At 42.3% G+C, this 16,699-nt stretch overlaps 1 protein-coding gene across 3 annotated transcripts in view; it reads left to right on the top strand.

The window, feature by feature from the left end:
- The window catches only part of MED12L (mediator complex subunit 12L), a 361,426-nt gene that overhangs the window by 31,438 nt on the left and 313,289 nt on the right, over positions 1-16,699 (top strand). For 2 of the 3 annotated variants that reach the window (XM_069580602.1, XM_069580597.1), the window contains exons 3-5: positions 6,370-6,474; positions 10,741-10,932; positions 15,450-15,609. In XM_069580602.1, coding sequence (XP_069436703.1) covers positions 6,370-6,474; positions 10,741-10,932; positions 15,450-15,609 — 457 coding nt within the window. Of the gene's footprint in view, positions 1-6,369; positions 6,475-10,740; positions 10,933-12,320; positions 12,354-15,449; positions 15,610-16,699 lie in introns of all 3 variants that reach the window. The other variant, XM_069580588.1, reaches the window with a different exon arrangement.

Here is a 16,699-nt window from a genome sequence, read left to right as displayed (position 1 = left end):
ATTTGAGCAATCTTTGGGAGATAGTGGAGGACAGGAGTCTGCTGTGCTGCAGTCCATGGAGTTTCAAAGAGTCATTCACAACGTAGCCACTGAACAACAACAGCAAGAGTTCTTTTACTGAAAATGGTTTGCCACTAAGACCCTGATTAGTGGTTGGGTGTGTCCTCAAGTGCTAGGGGCTTTGGTTGTCTCAGCTTTGCAAATAAGCAAAGCAATAGCTGGTGGTTCTGCCTTTTTTTTTTTTTTTTTTGAGAATTGTTGACTAGGTGCAGTAAAACAAGTTTCAGTCTCTGTAAGGACCATGGTCAGGACTTTGGCAGTTATCCTCTCTTATTTAGAGAAATCTTTGAAGAGGGTCAAGGCTAGTGCAAGAGGAAGCTATTTGTGTCCCCTGGCTTGGGGATTTTAGAGGCATGCTGTTTTAAAATCTGGACACTTTCCCTTCTATTTTTACTTGATTAGATTTGGCAAACATCTTCAGAGCAAAGTGTCATAAAAGTTTGTAGTTTGAGTTCATATAACACATGTTACATCTTGTTCTGAATCTCTCAGTGCTGCCCTAAGGCCATTAAGTATCCAGGTCCTATCTCATTTTCCCAAATTGGGTTCTTCGCGCATCCTGGGGTCAGAGAGAATGTTTTCCTTTAAAGGGGGTATGTTGCTGCATTACTGGAGTTTTAGAAACGCTGTGCAAACAACAATAGTAAACACTCTGGAATTCGAATCTTATTCTGAACTGGTTGCTTGGATTCCTGCCATCAACTTTCACTCTTCAGAAACTTGAGGGGAAAAAGCATCATGGAGCATGTTCTAGTTGTGATGATGTGGTTTTTACCCATTTCCCTTAGTTTCTCTAGGAAGCTGAGCTAAACTTTAACAGAAGTGCCCACCAGGCTTCTGTTTTAGCTCTGTGTGCTTCCTGATACAGCTGAGTACTCTGCTGCTGCTGCTGCTAAGTTGCTTCAGTCGTGTCCGACTCTGTGCAACCCCACAGACGGCAGCCTACCAGGCTCCCCTGTCTCTGGGATTCTCCAGACAAGAACACTGGAGTGAGTTGCCATTTCCTTCTCCCGTGCATCAAAGTGAAAGTGAAGCCGCTCAGTCGTACCTGACTCTTAGCGACCCCATGGATTGCAGCCTACCAGGCTCCTCCATCAGTCCTGGTGTTTTTATTCACGGGTCTAGGAGAAGTTAAAGGAGTGAAGAGAAACCTTCCTGACTGGTTTTCTTCCTGGATGAGTGTGTGTGTGTAGCTGTGTGTGTGTGCTTTTGCAGTAGGATGGGTGTGTGGCAGAGAATTTGGACCAGGGATCTCCTGTTACTGAACTAAGAGGGAGCACCCAGGTTCTTCCCGGTGGTTGAGTGCAGCCGTCTTGCCAGACATGGGGGCCCTGGTTTTCTAGAAAGCCATGAACTCCAAATATTTACATCAGTAGTTCTCAAAGTGTAGTCCCTGGATCCGCATGACTGATCTAGGAAGCTATGAGAAATTTGGATTCTTGGGCACTGCCTCCCTCCGCAACCCCTGATCCCTTGCCTCCCCCACCTCCTTAATTGGAGAGTCTCAGGGAGGGGCCCAGGCAGTGGCTGTTCCTTAACAAACCCATCAGGATTCTGATGCTTGCAGAAGTTTGAGAACCATTTGCAGCTCAAGGCCAGGGTCCTTTTAATTTCTGAAGCAAAATCTTTTGCATTCCTTAGTGCTTGACTGGAGGTTATCAGGTTTGTCAGGCTATCACTTCCCTGAAGCAGAAATGGGACACAACAACAGCAGTAATACTAATTGCTGGCCATTTGCAGTGGGTGGGAACATGGATTCTTTTGCGTTCTAAACCAGGAAATGATCTTTCTTATTTCCTCAGCTGGGATATGGAGGTAACAGTAGTGGAAACCGTACTATCCCTGTTTCACAATTGAGGAAACTGAGACCCAGAAACAGTTCCAAAGCTTGCTTTGAGTCACTTTTGTTTTTCAGGTTTATGTATATTTTTAAAATTAAAATTTATTTTTAATTGGAGGATAATTGCTTTATGATTTTGTGTTGGTTTCTGCCGCACGTCAACATAAATCAGCCATAGGTATACATATGTCCTCTCACTGTTGAATCTCTTGCCACCTCCCGCCCTACACACCTCTTTAGGTTTTCAAAGAGCACTGGATTGAGTCACTCTTAATTGGAGTTGGAGGTTCAAATTCAGACAGTCTGAAGGCAAAGCCTGGGTCCTCCCTTCCCTCTTGTGTGTGGTTCCAGTTCGGTCATCCTTACCCTGCGGTCAGCACGGCCTTCACCTGTAACACAGCTGGAGGCCACAGGGGCCTACAGTGGCTGGAGTTGGACGTCCAGTTGTCAGTCTTGTGGTGGTGTAGCAGGAGCGGGGCCTGTGTGAAACTCCGTGTTTCTGAAATCTGGATTCCTCTCTTCAGAGGCAGGGCTTTAAACGCTAAAAGCAGTCCCTCTCAGTACACTTTGGTTTCCAGCCGGGGTGTTGTGGCACTCTGGAGGCAGGTGTTGGCAGTTGCTGTGATGCAGGGGTCATTGCCATTTAGTGGCTGGGGCCAGGTGTCCTCAGTGTGGACAGTCGGGCTCAATGAAAAATTGTCCTTCACCGCACTGGACTCTGAGATTACCAACCAACCTTCAGAGTCGCTTTCCCAGGTGGGAATCTACCTATGATCTTTTTTTGCTTGATTATAATACACATCCCCCTTGCGTGCATGTGTGCTTAGTCACTTCAGTCGTGTCCGACTCTTGACAACCCCATGGACTGTAGCCCGCCAGGCTGTTCTTTCTAAGGGATTCTCCAGGCAAGAATACTGGAGTGGGTTGCCATTTCCTCCTCCAGGGATCTATACACTCAGTATATACCGAATCTCTGAGGAATATAACTATTGCATTTTTAATATATTGGGAGAAGAGTTTGTTAGTTGGAAACTTTTACCATGTGTTTTCTCCATTTCAGAAACTTTACACCGTGCTGTTCCTGATAATTTGAGATGGCAATGCAGACCACCTGTATCAGTCTGTATTTTGGGGTGGCTGCATTAGGTTGATTCTGGGTATAGGAACATTTACTAACTCTTAAGGCCCGCTTCTCCAAATGAACTGCCTGGAGAATCTGTGGAGTTGATTGAGAGAGGGCCCAGGTGGGGCCCGCACAGTGGCCTTGGGTGGGAGAGGTCCAGTGGCGCCTCCCTCAGGGTTTTCAAGTACCTATATTGTTATAACTTACTTTCGTTAAAAAATTTTTTTTTTAGAGTGAGGGCATTACATTGATTTAAAAAAAAGTTATTGTCTATGAATTTCATTTCAGACTTGGGGGAAAGAGGTATTTAAAATTACTTGCCTTTAGGATAGTGCCTTGGGCTTGATGGGGAGAAGCTGCTGCTCTGGGAGGTGACATGATTCTAGTCACAAATCCAAACAGAATTAGGGACCCCAAGTTCATGGGGTAGTGAGTCACAGTATGCTTATATTAATTGTTCAAAACAGGTTATCATGCACTTATTTATTCTTTCAACAAATCTGTATTGAGTGCCTTTGTGTGCTCTGTGCCAGTCACTGCTCTGGGTTCTTGGCATGATTCTTTGATTCTTTGGCGTGATTATTTATGAACAAGATAAAGAGCCCTGTCTTCACAGATCTTACCTGCTGGTGGGGGTGGCAGACAGGACAGGGATTTTAGGTGGTAAGTGCTATGGGCTGTTGGAAGGTTAGGATTGCTAGGGTGAAGGGAATGGGGTGAGCAGTTCCAATTTTAAATACAGTCATCACATTTCTCATTGAGAACATGACTTAAGGTGGTCAGGCAGTTGGCCATGTGGAAACCAGGGGAAAGAGACAGAGGGAGAAGGGAGGGAGAAGACCCAGGGAGAAGAGACAGCGCAAGGCCCCAAGGCAGGAGAAGGTCCAGTGGAAGGATTGAGGAGCTGGCCTGGGGTGGAGGGTGGGTAGATGTGTGGCTGGAGAGGAGTGTGCAAGGAGAGGGTGATCAGGGATGAAGTCTGAGAGGTGTCAGGGACTTGTAGCACCTCATGGGGCCCCTTCTCCCGTTCTGAGGTGCAGAGTTATCGCAGATTTTGAGGAGGGTCACCATCTCAAGATTTGTAAACTCCCTGTGGCTGCTGTGTCGAATGTGGCCTTCAGGGAACAAGAGTAGAAGCCAGGAGGCCAGTTAGGAGCCACTGCAATGTTCAAGCCTGGGATGATGGTGCCCCGACCCTGGGGGAGGCATCAGTGGTGGTGAGGAGTGGCCGGATTCTGGATGCATTTTTGTGACATTCTGAATGCAGGATTGGAAAATTCTCAGCACTCATATGCTTCCCAGCAGTACCTGTATGGATCTGAGTTTGAGGAAAATCTGATGTGGCTGACAGACGCTTCCTTCTGGGGATTGTGTGTGTGAGAGACAGACAGACATGGCTGTCCAGGCCAGTGGTTAGCAGTCAGTCACAAGTAGCTAGCTGAGCAGGGGTTTGTTGTTAAGTCTCTTTGCAATCCCATGGGCTGCAGCACACCTGGCTTCCCTGTCCTTCATCATCTCCTGGAGTTTGCTCAGATTCATGTCCATTGAGTCGGAGTTAGTTTAGAATAGAAAGTGAAGTGGTGCTAAATGGAGCTAGTTGGTCCTGAAAGCCTCACACATTTCCTCCTAATTAAGCCAGGATGTATCTTTCGTGAAAACATATGCTATTACTCAATTAGTGTTTCTTGTGTTACTCTGATGGTAAAGCAAAGATAAAAATTCAATTTCCTTGTCCTGTTCTCCTCACGATCCGATGCGTCCCCCTTCTTCCTTAGAGTCTGAGACTGCAGAAATCCCGTTAGCATGCTTGCTTTATTTCAGTTGACTGACACCTTTCTGACTTAAAATTTGCATTATGTAGTTTTGCCCTAGATTTCCAAACAATTAATTTGGAAATGCAGGAGCACCTTAAGATGTCTTCTGATACGAACGTGCAGTTCATTTTCTGTGCACATCCTGACTCCAGCGACCTTTGTGCTTGAAACTTGATTACCCAAGAGCTCAGTTTCCTCTGGTGGGGTCTTCTGAAAGCCCACCAAAACGGGCTGGCTAAGGTAGTAGGTGGAGCTCATGCAGTTAAGTCAGGTGACATGCCAGGACTCCAGGAGACCCCAGTTGTTACCTGAGGGGACCTCACAGGAATGATTTTGATCTAAGGCTTCCTGCCTAATCATAACAGTGATTTGATCAGTTTTGTTGTTTGTTTGTTTTTTTTTTTTTTCTTTTTTTTTTTTTGTGTTTGTTTGTTTTAATTTTACCCATGGAACAATTATTTGGGAAGAATTAAGTGTATATTCTCATTCTTGGGCTGTGGCTACCATTAACCCAGCTGGCACTGAGACTGTTTCTTGGCCTGAAGTGAGAGGAGCAAAAGGTAGCTTCATTCACTCCATCTTTTCTCCTTTATTTTTTCACGGCTGTATCGGGAACTCCGATTTAGTTCGGTAACAGTGATATAGGCAGGGGAAGGTCGTGTTTTTTTTTTTAATGCCTTGGGCTATTTTTGATGTGCTGTGACCTTGGTAAGGAAAGTTTTCCTATGTCTATCTCGTAGGAGATCTTTTAAGAAGGATAAGAATTGTGGCTGTGTATTTTTAGACCACATTTTCGTGTGACGTGTGTACTCTGGTGCATAGTGTCATGGAAATTTCTCTTCCTAGTCTAGGATTGAAAAGATGGCCTTTCAGTGTTGGCTTTGTCCATTTACTGTACTAGCTTAGCCTCACTTTTTTCATCTGTAAAGTGGGCGTGAAGACACATGTCTGCCTCAGATTTGGTAAAGATGAAGTGAACCAAAATATATGAAAGAACTTGACAAGCTCTAAACTTTCCTTCATTGGCAAGCTCTAAACTTTCCTTCAGTTGCAGGCCTGTGGTGGTGTGTGGTTAGCACAAACCTTGTGCCTAGGAACCCTTCATTTCTGTCTTGAACTCGCTATGGGGTGTTGGATACTTGAGTGAGCGAGCCAATTTTCCGGAATATTGAACAGAGATAAGCATAGGGGCTGGCAAGGGATGGGGAGTCAGACTGTGGGCTTTCTAGAAGCAGTTATAGCTTAGAGTCTATGATTTTATGTTTATGGGAGAGGGGTTGCTTTGATTTCTTCCTCCAACTTGTTAGTGAAAAATTTTTATCTGCAGTCAGCAGTTGTTAACATTTTGCCACCTTTGCTTTCTCTCTCTCTGCACATTTATGTATTGATTTTTAGAGCCCCTACTTCTGCTTTTCCTTGGTGAGCGTTCAGCAAGAGTATCGTGAAAGTTTGTTGTCCCTCAGGCTGCAGGAGACTGGCTTCAGTTGGAGCTTTTACGTCCTTGGGACTAATCAGTACCTTTTCTCCAACAGGATGAACTTACCGCAGTGAACGTAAAGCAAGGCTTCAACAATCAGCCAGCCTTTACTGGAGATGAACATGGCTCAGCTAGAAATATTGTAATTAACCCATCAAAGGTAATGCTCATCGTTTCCTAAAACTTCTGAAATGTGTTCGTGAGACCCTTGGTAACTGATGTTGATGCATCTGTGTTATTTAAGCCGTGGTCCACATCCACAGTTCCCCCAGGTATCCTTTATGGTGCCCTGCCCCGGGGTCCCATCGGGGGCACGCTTTGCTTTTGGCTGCCGTGTCTCCGAACCCTATTTTAATCCAGTGCAGTACTGCTCTCCAGGTTTCCTCACTGAGTCCAGTTGTTTCTCTTATTGTCTAGTACTATAGTCTAGGTTTGTTTGGTTATTTCCTCATGACAAGATTCAGGTTATGTATTTTTGCTAAGAAGACTACACTGCATATCAGGAGATGTGCAGTGTTAGTTTGCTGATTATTGGTTATACTGTTTGATCACCTAAGGTGGTGTCTGCCATCTCTTTCCATTGCAAAAGTTGTCATCTTTTCCTTGTAGGAATCTCCACAGGGTGCTGCTTTGAGACCATGTGAATATCCTATTCCGCAATAAAATTTTATGCTATGATTTTTAGCATCAATTGATGATTCCTGCCGAATGATTTATTTTGCTGATGGTTGCAAAAGCGAAAATGCTGGTTTTGTAGTTGTTATTCCTTGTATGTTTAATAGTTGGCATTCTTTTGTAAAGGACACTGCATTTTAAGGGGTTCACTTTGGACCCCTGAACTCTTTTAAAATCAATTGTATTATCTTCAGTTTTCTTTTTGATGTGCACATTGTCTCACATTGGCCAGTGGGGGCAACTTTAACCTTTTTGGACCTTTTTGACATATCTCTCTCATGTCATCATTTCCTCACATTTGACACAATAACATTGTCCAGGGCCATCTTGTTCTTTTCCTGCCCCAGCCCAGATCTGGGTGCCTGGGTTGCTCAAGGCTACTAGTGTTGCAGCGTCTGCTGCTGCTGGTGCTGCTAAGTCGCTTCAGTTGTGTCCGACTCTGTGCACCTCCCTAGATGGCAGCCCACCAGGCTCCCCCGTCCCTGGGATTCTCCAGGCAAGAACACTGGAGTGGGTTGCCATTTCCTTCTCCAATGCATGAAAGTGAAAAGTGAAAGTGAAGTTGATCAGTCATGTCCGACTTAGCGACCCCATGGACTGCAGCCTACCAGGCTCCTCCGTCCATGGGATTTTCCAGGCAAGAGTATTGGAGTGGGCTGCCATTGCCTTCTCTGGTTGCAAAGTCTAGGGCCTTTCAATGGACAGAGATGACAGATTTCTTTCCTTCTTCCTTCCCTGCCTCCCTCCTTTCCATCTGCCCATTCTAATGCAGGTACCACAGAGTTTTTTCCCTTACTTGTCCCCTTTCCGTCACTGTATCTCCTTTCTCTCAAATCGAGAACCCTGGATCCCAGCAATATTGACTTGTTTATTCATTGACTCTATCTTACAATATACATAAAAAAGTGAAGTCGCTCAGTCGTGTCCAACTCTTGGCGACTCCGTGGATTGTAGCCTACCACACTCCTTCATCCATGGGATTTTCCAGGCAAGAATACTGGAGTGGGGTGCCATTTCCTTCTCCAGAGCATCTTCCCGACCCAGGGATTGAACCTGGGTCTCCCACATTGTAGGCAAACACTTTACCATCTGAGCCACCAGGGAAGTCCTTACTGAGTCCAGTTATACATAAAAAGTTCCAGAATAAATTATACCAGTGTCATTCCAACAGCAATATTAATTTTGTAAAGCCTACAATTCCTCTACCATGCTTTTTGTCTTTAAGTTAAAGTTCATTTTCATTAAGAAAATGTAGTCAGTGTTGTGTTAAAAATGTTTCTTGAATTAAGTCTTTTTTCTGTGTAATTATGTTAACAATTAGATATATAGATTATCTGTTTCTGTTTGTATTCTTTGAAGGTTTGTTTTTTTGTCCTTCCTGAGTTATTTCTGTTTTCAAATATTGAAATACTTTTACTCATTAAATTGAAAAAGCATGCGTTCAGATAAAAAGAAATCAAGCATACAGATGAATTTCTATTCTTGTTTTGTTTAACCAGAGATAAGCATAGTTAAAAATTTGTGTATTATTTCAGATCTCTTTATATGCACACATGTATACGCAAGCATATGTAATTTGCTAAACTGGCAACTGAAATATTCAGTAGGAAAGGCTGTTCACTTCAACAACCTGATTTCTAATAGCAAAAATTTGAAACACTCTAAATGTCCGTCAACAGGGACTTAATTAGATACACTGTAAGTGTCTGCACAGTACACTATTATGTGTCTGTGAAAATGAATGAGGACGCTCTCCATATGCAAATATGGAAGGAAGGTTCTCAGGTTTACTCAGTATACATAATGAGGTATAGATAAGAGAAAAATATATTTGTGTGTGTTTGTGTGTATTCACACATGAAGAAACACTGGAAAGACATAAACTAATCAAGGTGGTTACTTGGAGGCAGGCATTGGGAGCTGGGAATGAGGCTCTTAACTGTTTTTCTTTGATTTTGGAATAATGTGAATATATTGCTGTTAGAGTAAAATAAATGTATGGTCATGTTTTTATTTATTTGTTTATTTTTGACTTCTGTCATGAATTTTCTCTGAGCTTGTTTTTTGGGAAGTTTGACTTTGCTTACAGTTATTAAATTGTTCATAAAGTTTGTTAGGAACTAAAACATGTATATAGTCCCTGTGTTCCATTGCTGTTATTAAATACTTAGAAAAGAGTATAATTGCAAGAGATTGCCCAGACTTTTTTAAAACATAATTTTTGCAAAGCTCTTTAATGATTGCCCTGGTTTAATTGAATAGTCTCTTCAGATCACTGTGGATATTCTTGATAGTTCTCAGACTACTTTAAAATTGTTTTATGCCTTTATTTTGATTAAACTGCTCATACATAATTGCAAATAAAGAATCTTTTAAATATGAAACAATCCGCATAGGCAGGGGTTTCGTGTTACTGGTGCAAAGACCAAATACTGCTTGAAAAACTTGCTTATTTTCAAATAACTGTTTTTTGTTGAATTTTTGCATTTAATTTATTCTCTGGATATTCTGCACACTTTGCTTAAAAAATAAAACCATACTATGAATTTGTTTAAGAAAAATAAAGTTCAGACTTCCTTTTTTTCTAATTACTATAATTTTTATTGTCTTATTACATCAATTTAGCAAAACAAACTTTTTCATTGTATATCGATCTCAAGAAACAGGAGATGCCAATTCACATTAGAAAAGTTGTACCAGTTATTCACCCTGGTAGATAGACTTGGCTAATTGTCTCCAACTGTGCTCCAGCCTATAGACGAATGGTTCACTGAGTTGTGAGCATTAACCAAGGCAGTGATTCTTATCCTGCTGCAGCCTGGTAGGCATTTTGTTTTAATCATGGTTGCTGCTCTCTGCTAACCTTATTGAAGGTATTTATTAGAAATTGTTGTCCACATCCTGGTACTAAAGAATTTCCAAAGGACACAGTGTGATGCTGTGATAGGATTCTTGGAAATTCCAACAGGTTTTCTGTGGATTCATTGAGTTTTTGATGTTACTCAGTCCCTTCCGCTCTTGTCCCTGTCTCTTTCCTTTGTCCTCTTTAAGCGTGGTTAATTTGAAAATGTTAGTCATTCACAGACGCTCCCTTTGCTACTTTGTTCCATTCAGAGCAAGTAACATTAGCTTTCTCTTGAAATGCCTGTCCTCATGAAATTGGCAGCTCGATCAAAAATGTTGAATATTTAATTTAATTGAACCTTTTGTAATTTGCCATTTAAATAAATTAGATTTCTCTAGACTCATTTTTTTTTTAAGGCACTGAGTGTAAATATAGAGTTTCCTTTCCAAAAATACATGCTATTAAGATAAAACAAGGAGAAGAATGATTACTGTGTGATTACTAGGTTCTGCTGTTGTATGCAACACCTCACAGGAAAAAGATTCTCTCCAAACGGGTGTGTATTATGAAAAAGACATAGAGCTGAAGATTAAAGCAGAACCCCTTCTCTTGAAATTTATTCAGTATGTAATTAATTTTATCTTACAGAGATTTTCAAAGGTGCTTTTTTTTTTTTTCCCCAAACTGCTTGTGAGTAGTGAAACAAAGGTGCTCTGGGAGCTTCTGCGTTATGTTAGTGTAATGAAATTACATCTCTTGGCTTCAAGGTCTCAAATTCCTCTTTTATTTTCTGATGGGCTCTTTGAAGATTTTCACTTAATACAAATAAAATACTAATATTAATATGTACATTACTAACATTCTTGCTTTTCATCTTTAAACTTTTTCCTTTTTTCCCTTCCACAGATCGGAGCTTATTTTAGCAGCATATTAGCTGAGAAGCTAAAGCTTAACACTTTCCAGGACACCGGAAAGAAGAAACCACAAGTTAATGCTAAAGATAATTATTGGCTGGTTACCGCTCGATCCCAGAGTGCGATTCATAGCTGGTTCTCTGACTTAGCAGGAAATAAACCACTTGCTATTTTGGCAAAAAAGGTATTTAAGTATTTGTTGCATTGTTTTCCTTGTGGCCTTATAGAAATGAAACTATTTGGGATAACGTTGAAGTGTATATTTCTTTTCCCCAGTTCTCTCCACAATTCAGTTTTAGTGGCAGGTGTGTGCTGCTCATAGGCTGTTGGCCCTTCATTTTGGTGGATTGTGGTGCCAGGGACATCTGGAGACCTGAACGTGCCACACAGGAAGCTGTTGATACCGTAGACAGGGTTTTAAAGTCAAGAACAGGCAGTGAGACTTCACTTATTCTTGTTACATTCTCAGTTTTCTTAGGCCATGCTGTCCAAAATGCACTGAATAGAAACCCTCACTTTAATGCTATTTCCTTGTCTTGAAAAGCATCCATCCAAATTTTTAACCTAAGTCTCTTTCTGAACAAGTGAGATAAAGGATAGTGATTCTGTGTGTGCGTGAAGAACATCTTTGAAAAAGTTTCAGAACAAAATGGGGCAGTTTTATTCATAGTTCCCAGCTTTTTGGAGGAGGGGGGAGTGGAGGGAGGGAAGGGAGGCTTCTTTTAGGATCTTTGCCTTTGATCATTTTCCTCAAATGGGAAATAACTGCACACATTCAACAGTCTTATAGTCCCAATAATATAAAATGTCCTTTGAAATTTAGATGAGAGCCAGAAACCTCCCTGTTAGTCTTGATCTCTGACTTCTTACATACCTTTCAAATAATTCCCAGGTCTTTCTCATCTCCCCTGAAACCCTTTAGTTTCAGGAGAGCCCATTTTCCATTCTTAAATTTTCACAAATGGCTGGGTGCAGGCTCAGGTGAGAGGAGAGCTCCTTTGTGTATTTACTTGTTTGTTTTCTAAAGCAACTCTTGGAAAATAGTGACTGTAGCTCCCATTGGCTTCATTTTGCCCTAATGTCAGAGCATCATGTTGCTTTTCATAGATGCTAGTGCTTCAAGGCAACAGAAGTCCTTGCAGAGCACAGTCATCAGCATAACCCCCTCTCGCTACTCAGGGAGTGCCTCTGTCTCAACACAGGCTGAACCACATAGCATCTCTTTTTCACTGTTCAACATTTATCACGTGGGCCCACAGGGGCGTGTGAATTGTATCTGAAGGCCACAGAAGTCAAAGGCCATCCTTCAATACTTAATGTTTTTCTACCAATAGTTCATACCCTCCATGTGGGTTAGTACCTTCCACTCCTACATAGCCAGCCTGATGTCTTTCTTTTTAGGTTTGCCTTTTTTGTAAGCTTCTGGAATGCATTTTTTTGGGATATTTCCTGCAGGCAAATACTGGTGAGGAATTGATGCCCTTGCTTTAGGGGTATAATGGCTTCTCATCTTTATGGAGGGCAATAAATCGTGGTGCAGTGTATTAGCCACTGTTCTTCTCTCTTTATTAGGAGCTGCCTCTGGCCAAGTCAGGTGTCCCTCAGGTAAGCCCTGACATTAATTCTCTTTGCAAAGTTAACATATATTTTCTTTGTAAAACCGTTGAATATACTTTGATTTATTCCTTTCTTGGGCATTTCAAGAGCGATTCCTTCCCATCCCTTCCTCAGCATTTCATCCTCCTGAGACGGTGATGGTTCTGTAGAATTGGGTAGAAAATGTCATTCTCCACATGTTCCTTCATATTAGGAAGTTTAAATACATCTTGTTTAATTTCTGATATTTATCTGTGAGGTGGCTTGGTACAGAAGACCTTCATTTTCCTGTTAAGATCCTGAGTCATCTTCCAGCTCTCATCTAAGAGTTCAAAATAGTTTTCCTGTATGGGACGGGATCAAGTTTCCGGACCTGGTTTTCTGCTACTGTAAAGCTCCACAGCATCCAGGTGTTTAGCCTCAGAGAGGTCATCAATGACTTACAAAAAGCCTCTTAATTCGATCATGGTCATAGCTATTTGGAAAAGGAGACTTCTTGCTTCTGGGGATATCCTTCTAGCCTTCGGCACAGCTCACTAGGAATGATGTGTTTCACTTGCAGTGACTTTGATTGCTGTGGTCTCAGATATTTCCCTTTGCCTCTATCACTGCCCAGCAAACAGGGGATGCGGATGTTAAGGAGCTTGCGAAGGGAAAGGTGATATAAGGGTGGCCCTTTGGCCAGTGGAAGACCACCACTTGCTAGGTGTCTTACTTTTCTTTTGGTACTTAGATGCAATTCCAGCTTGATTTAGAAACCAAACAGCTGCCCGGTGACTGCCTGGGTTCAGCTACAAGTTGAAGTCAGATGGTTTCTTGGCTGAAAATGGAATCCATCTCTGTAGGAAGTCATACTTCAGTCAGTGTAAACATATTTTCCTTCCTGAGTTGGCCCAAACTGTAAATTTGACAAAACCATCAAAATGTGTTTTCTTCCTTAATTAAATAACTTTTTTCACATATGTTCTTCTGAATTCCAAAGCCCTTGATTTGAGCCAACCGTTTCTCTTAGGGTTCTGCCAGCAAGGGTAGTGAGCTACAGGTTTGCCTTGTGCTGTTCACGGAAGACTCAGCTTTGTCTGCTATTTCATCGAAACGTTTCGCATGATCGAAATGTACCCCTCCCCCCCACTCCTTCTTGTCAGTTGCTGCTCAGAAGAAATCCTTTAGGCGTCTGTAAAGATACTATTAGTAATACTTCTATGGAGGTGCTAACTTTACTTTTTGCGTTTGCCTTATTTTTAGGCCTTGATTTTATAAATGATATATAGTCTTTTGGTACATCTTAGCTATCGGGGAACCTGACCTTGACAGCTAGAATTTAACTCCCTGATACTGTACTGTCTGTCCCAGTGAAAAATACAGCCGTCTGGTCTTTTGCTTTTCCTCTCCCCCGCCTAAATGATAGTAAACCCAAGCCTTGTGCTCCCTGAAAGATGTGTCTTGTAAGCTAAATGTTCAGGAAATTTTCTTGTCGAAATGTCTCACCGTGATCCACAGAGAGAACGTTCCACACCTCCTTTTTAGTTATGTGGTGTGCGATGTGGTTGCCTCTCTCATGGGAGTTGTGTTCTAAAGTCAGCAACCACGGCAGGAATAGTACACGGTCAGAAGCCTGTTACATTGACCATAAAATACAGTGTATGGACACACTGCATCTCAGTGTCCAACCAGGCAGCTTTCCTTCATCACTGGAGCAGCTTGACGTTTCTTTGAGAAGAACCAGGTGCAAAAAATACCTTGTTTTGAAGGGCTATATACAAAAACCACTTTTTAATTCTATGATTACACTGTACCAAGATTGTGAGTTGTCAAGTTTGTAGCATATGTATAATGCAAAAAAATCCACTGTCTAAGTCACTGGCTAACTAAGAAAAATGCCATGCTATATGAATAAATAAAGCTGGTTTGAAGCTTTGATTTTTCAAGACAAAAATTGAGCAAGACTTTGGGGCATAGAAACCAGGGCTAGTGATGTTCATAATTGTGGTTTCCAGAATTTTCTTAGGAGAGGGTAAGAGTCTGTGGCTTGAGAATACTTTGGGGGGCATGGAGAAATCTTTGGAACTGGCAACAATGAAAGTTGTCATAATTTTAATAAATGTAATTTTTTTGCTCTATCCTCACCCTGCTGTGAAGTGGACAGGGTCAGTTTATCTCATTCATACATGAAGAGCCTGAGAGTGATGGGTTTAATCACACAGACTAGGGCCAGAAATGAAACACAGAGGTACTCATTGCTATTGGGGGCTGGGGGTGGGACAACACCTGCTTCTCCATCTCACTTTTCCCAAACTGCTGTGTTGTAGCCAATGTGCCCTTTGTCCACTGTGTTACCCTGTATTCATAAATTGGATAGATATGTATAGATGAATGGGCTCTTCCTAGGGTATTTATGAAGAATTCTACAAGACCGGATTAACTCTTGCAAGCCATTCAGCAGTACATTGGGATACTAATTTGCTAAATAGTACCTTTGTGGTCTGGAAGAAATAATTAACTGCCTCAAGTGCCCACTTTCAACCAGTGAATTAATTACCCAGCTATTTCTAGCGCCGTGTTTATTAGGCAGATTCACTGAGCCATCATTTTAGCCTCTATTTAAAATTTTGGGCTAAAGGCTCTTTTAGAAGCTTTCTGGAAATTTTCATTCTTATGAAATGTTACATTTGGAAAGCTTTATACAAAAATGCCCTTCAATAAGGTATAGAGTGGGGATAGCTTTTCTCATGATCTGTCCTTTCCAAATTTGAGATTAAACTCCTTGGAGGACTGTCATGAAATTATTTCCCTCTATTGTTGATGTGAGGCATAGCTTTCAGCATCTGAGAGCTTGAAAATAATTTGTTTTTATAAATAAGAAAGCACAACAGAACTGTCCCACCAGTGTGCTAAACATAGTGTCAACTCTTTTTTATTAAAATTTGCTTACAATGTTTTATTATTTTTTTAAAAACCACATGTGCCATTTGAAAATCCATCAAGAATAACTTTCTCAGAGTCAGCATGGACTTAAGAGTCTTTTTCTTTCACTTCCCCTTTCTTTAGGCTGGCCTAGCGATGAACATAATATGGGATGATTATAAATATGTTATTTCTTTCTAGGTTCCCATCCTTAGTAAAAAAGAAGATGTTTTTGCATATTTAGCGAAGTATTCAGTGCCAATGGTTCGAGCAACATGGCTGATCAAGATGACGTGTGCCTATTATTCTGCTATTTCTGAAGCGAAAATTAAGAAACGTCCGGCCACTGATCCCAATCTGGGTAAGTGAGACAGTGTGATGCATTTTAAATTATCTTGTAAGTCGTTGTTGCCTGCACCTCCTGTACCCAGCCCAGCGAGCTGAGTACTGAGACGGTCTGTTAGGGAAGCTAAGTCACTAGTGGTGTGGATACGGGCTGGTTCTGTTTCCTCAGGCACAGATTCCCAATTCTTTCAGCATGTCCTGTTGCTCTTAGCTGCAAAATATGTCCTGAACAGTTCACCAGCACACTGACTGACTTGTGCTTCCAGCCACCCCATGTCTTGGCTGGAGAATGGTCACAGTCTCCTAACTGGTCTCCCTGCCTTTATTTTTGCTCCTTACATTCGAGTCTCTGCACAGCCGCCACACTGTTTGCTCAGCCTAAATCATGCCATTTCATGTTCCTGATTATAACTTTATGGTAGTTTTTCATCACAGTGAGAATAAGGATCCAGATTTTCTCCTGCAGGGCCATCCATGGTCTGGCCCCCTCTTCCTGTGACGTTTCAGCCACACAGCCTTCCATCTATCCCTCCAACATGCAGGCTCCTTCCTTTCTCAGGGCCTCTGTCTGTCTTCTTCCTTGTACTTGGATCGTGGGCTTCCCTGGTGGCCCAGCGGTAAAGAGTCTGCCTGCAGTGCAGGAGCCGACAGAGACACGGGTTTGATCCCTGGGTCGGGAAGGTCCCCTGGAGGAGGGCATGGCAACCCACTCCAGTATTCTTGCCTGGAGAATCTCAGGGAAAGGAGAGTCTGGTGGGCTACAGTTCATGGGGTTGCAAAGAGTCCGACAGGACTGGAGCAGCTTGGCACATACTTGGGCTGTTCTTCCCCGGGGTGTCCGCAGCCTTGTTCACTCCACTGAGGCTGCTGCTCGAGTGTCATTTCCTGAGGAGGTTTTTCCTGGGACACCCAGATGAATAGCATCCTCTCTCTCTCACCTTCCTGCAGTTACGTTCTCACGTGTTGTTGTTTTCTTCACAGCGTGTTTCTCTGTCTGAAACTGTCTTTTAAGATTTTGTGTCTATCATCCCCTCACATCCGCGTGCACATATGCACACACACACACGCTCTGGTGGGCATTTGCTGAATGAACTGAAGGGAAGCGG

This window comes from Ovis canadensis, chromosome 1 (assembly GCF_042477335.2).
Source record: "Ovis canadensis isolate MfBH-ARS-UI-01 breed Bighorn chromosome 1, ARS-UI_OviCan_v2, whole genome shotgun sequence".
NCBI classification, from domain to species: domain Eukaryota; kingdom Metazoa; phylum Chordata; class Mammalia; order Artiodactyla; family Bovidae; genus Ovis; species Ovis canadensis.
This window is presented reverse-complemented; position numbering and strand designations above follow the sequence as displayed.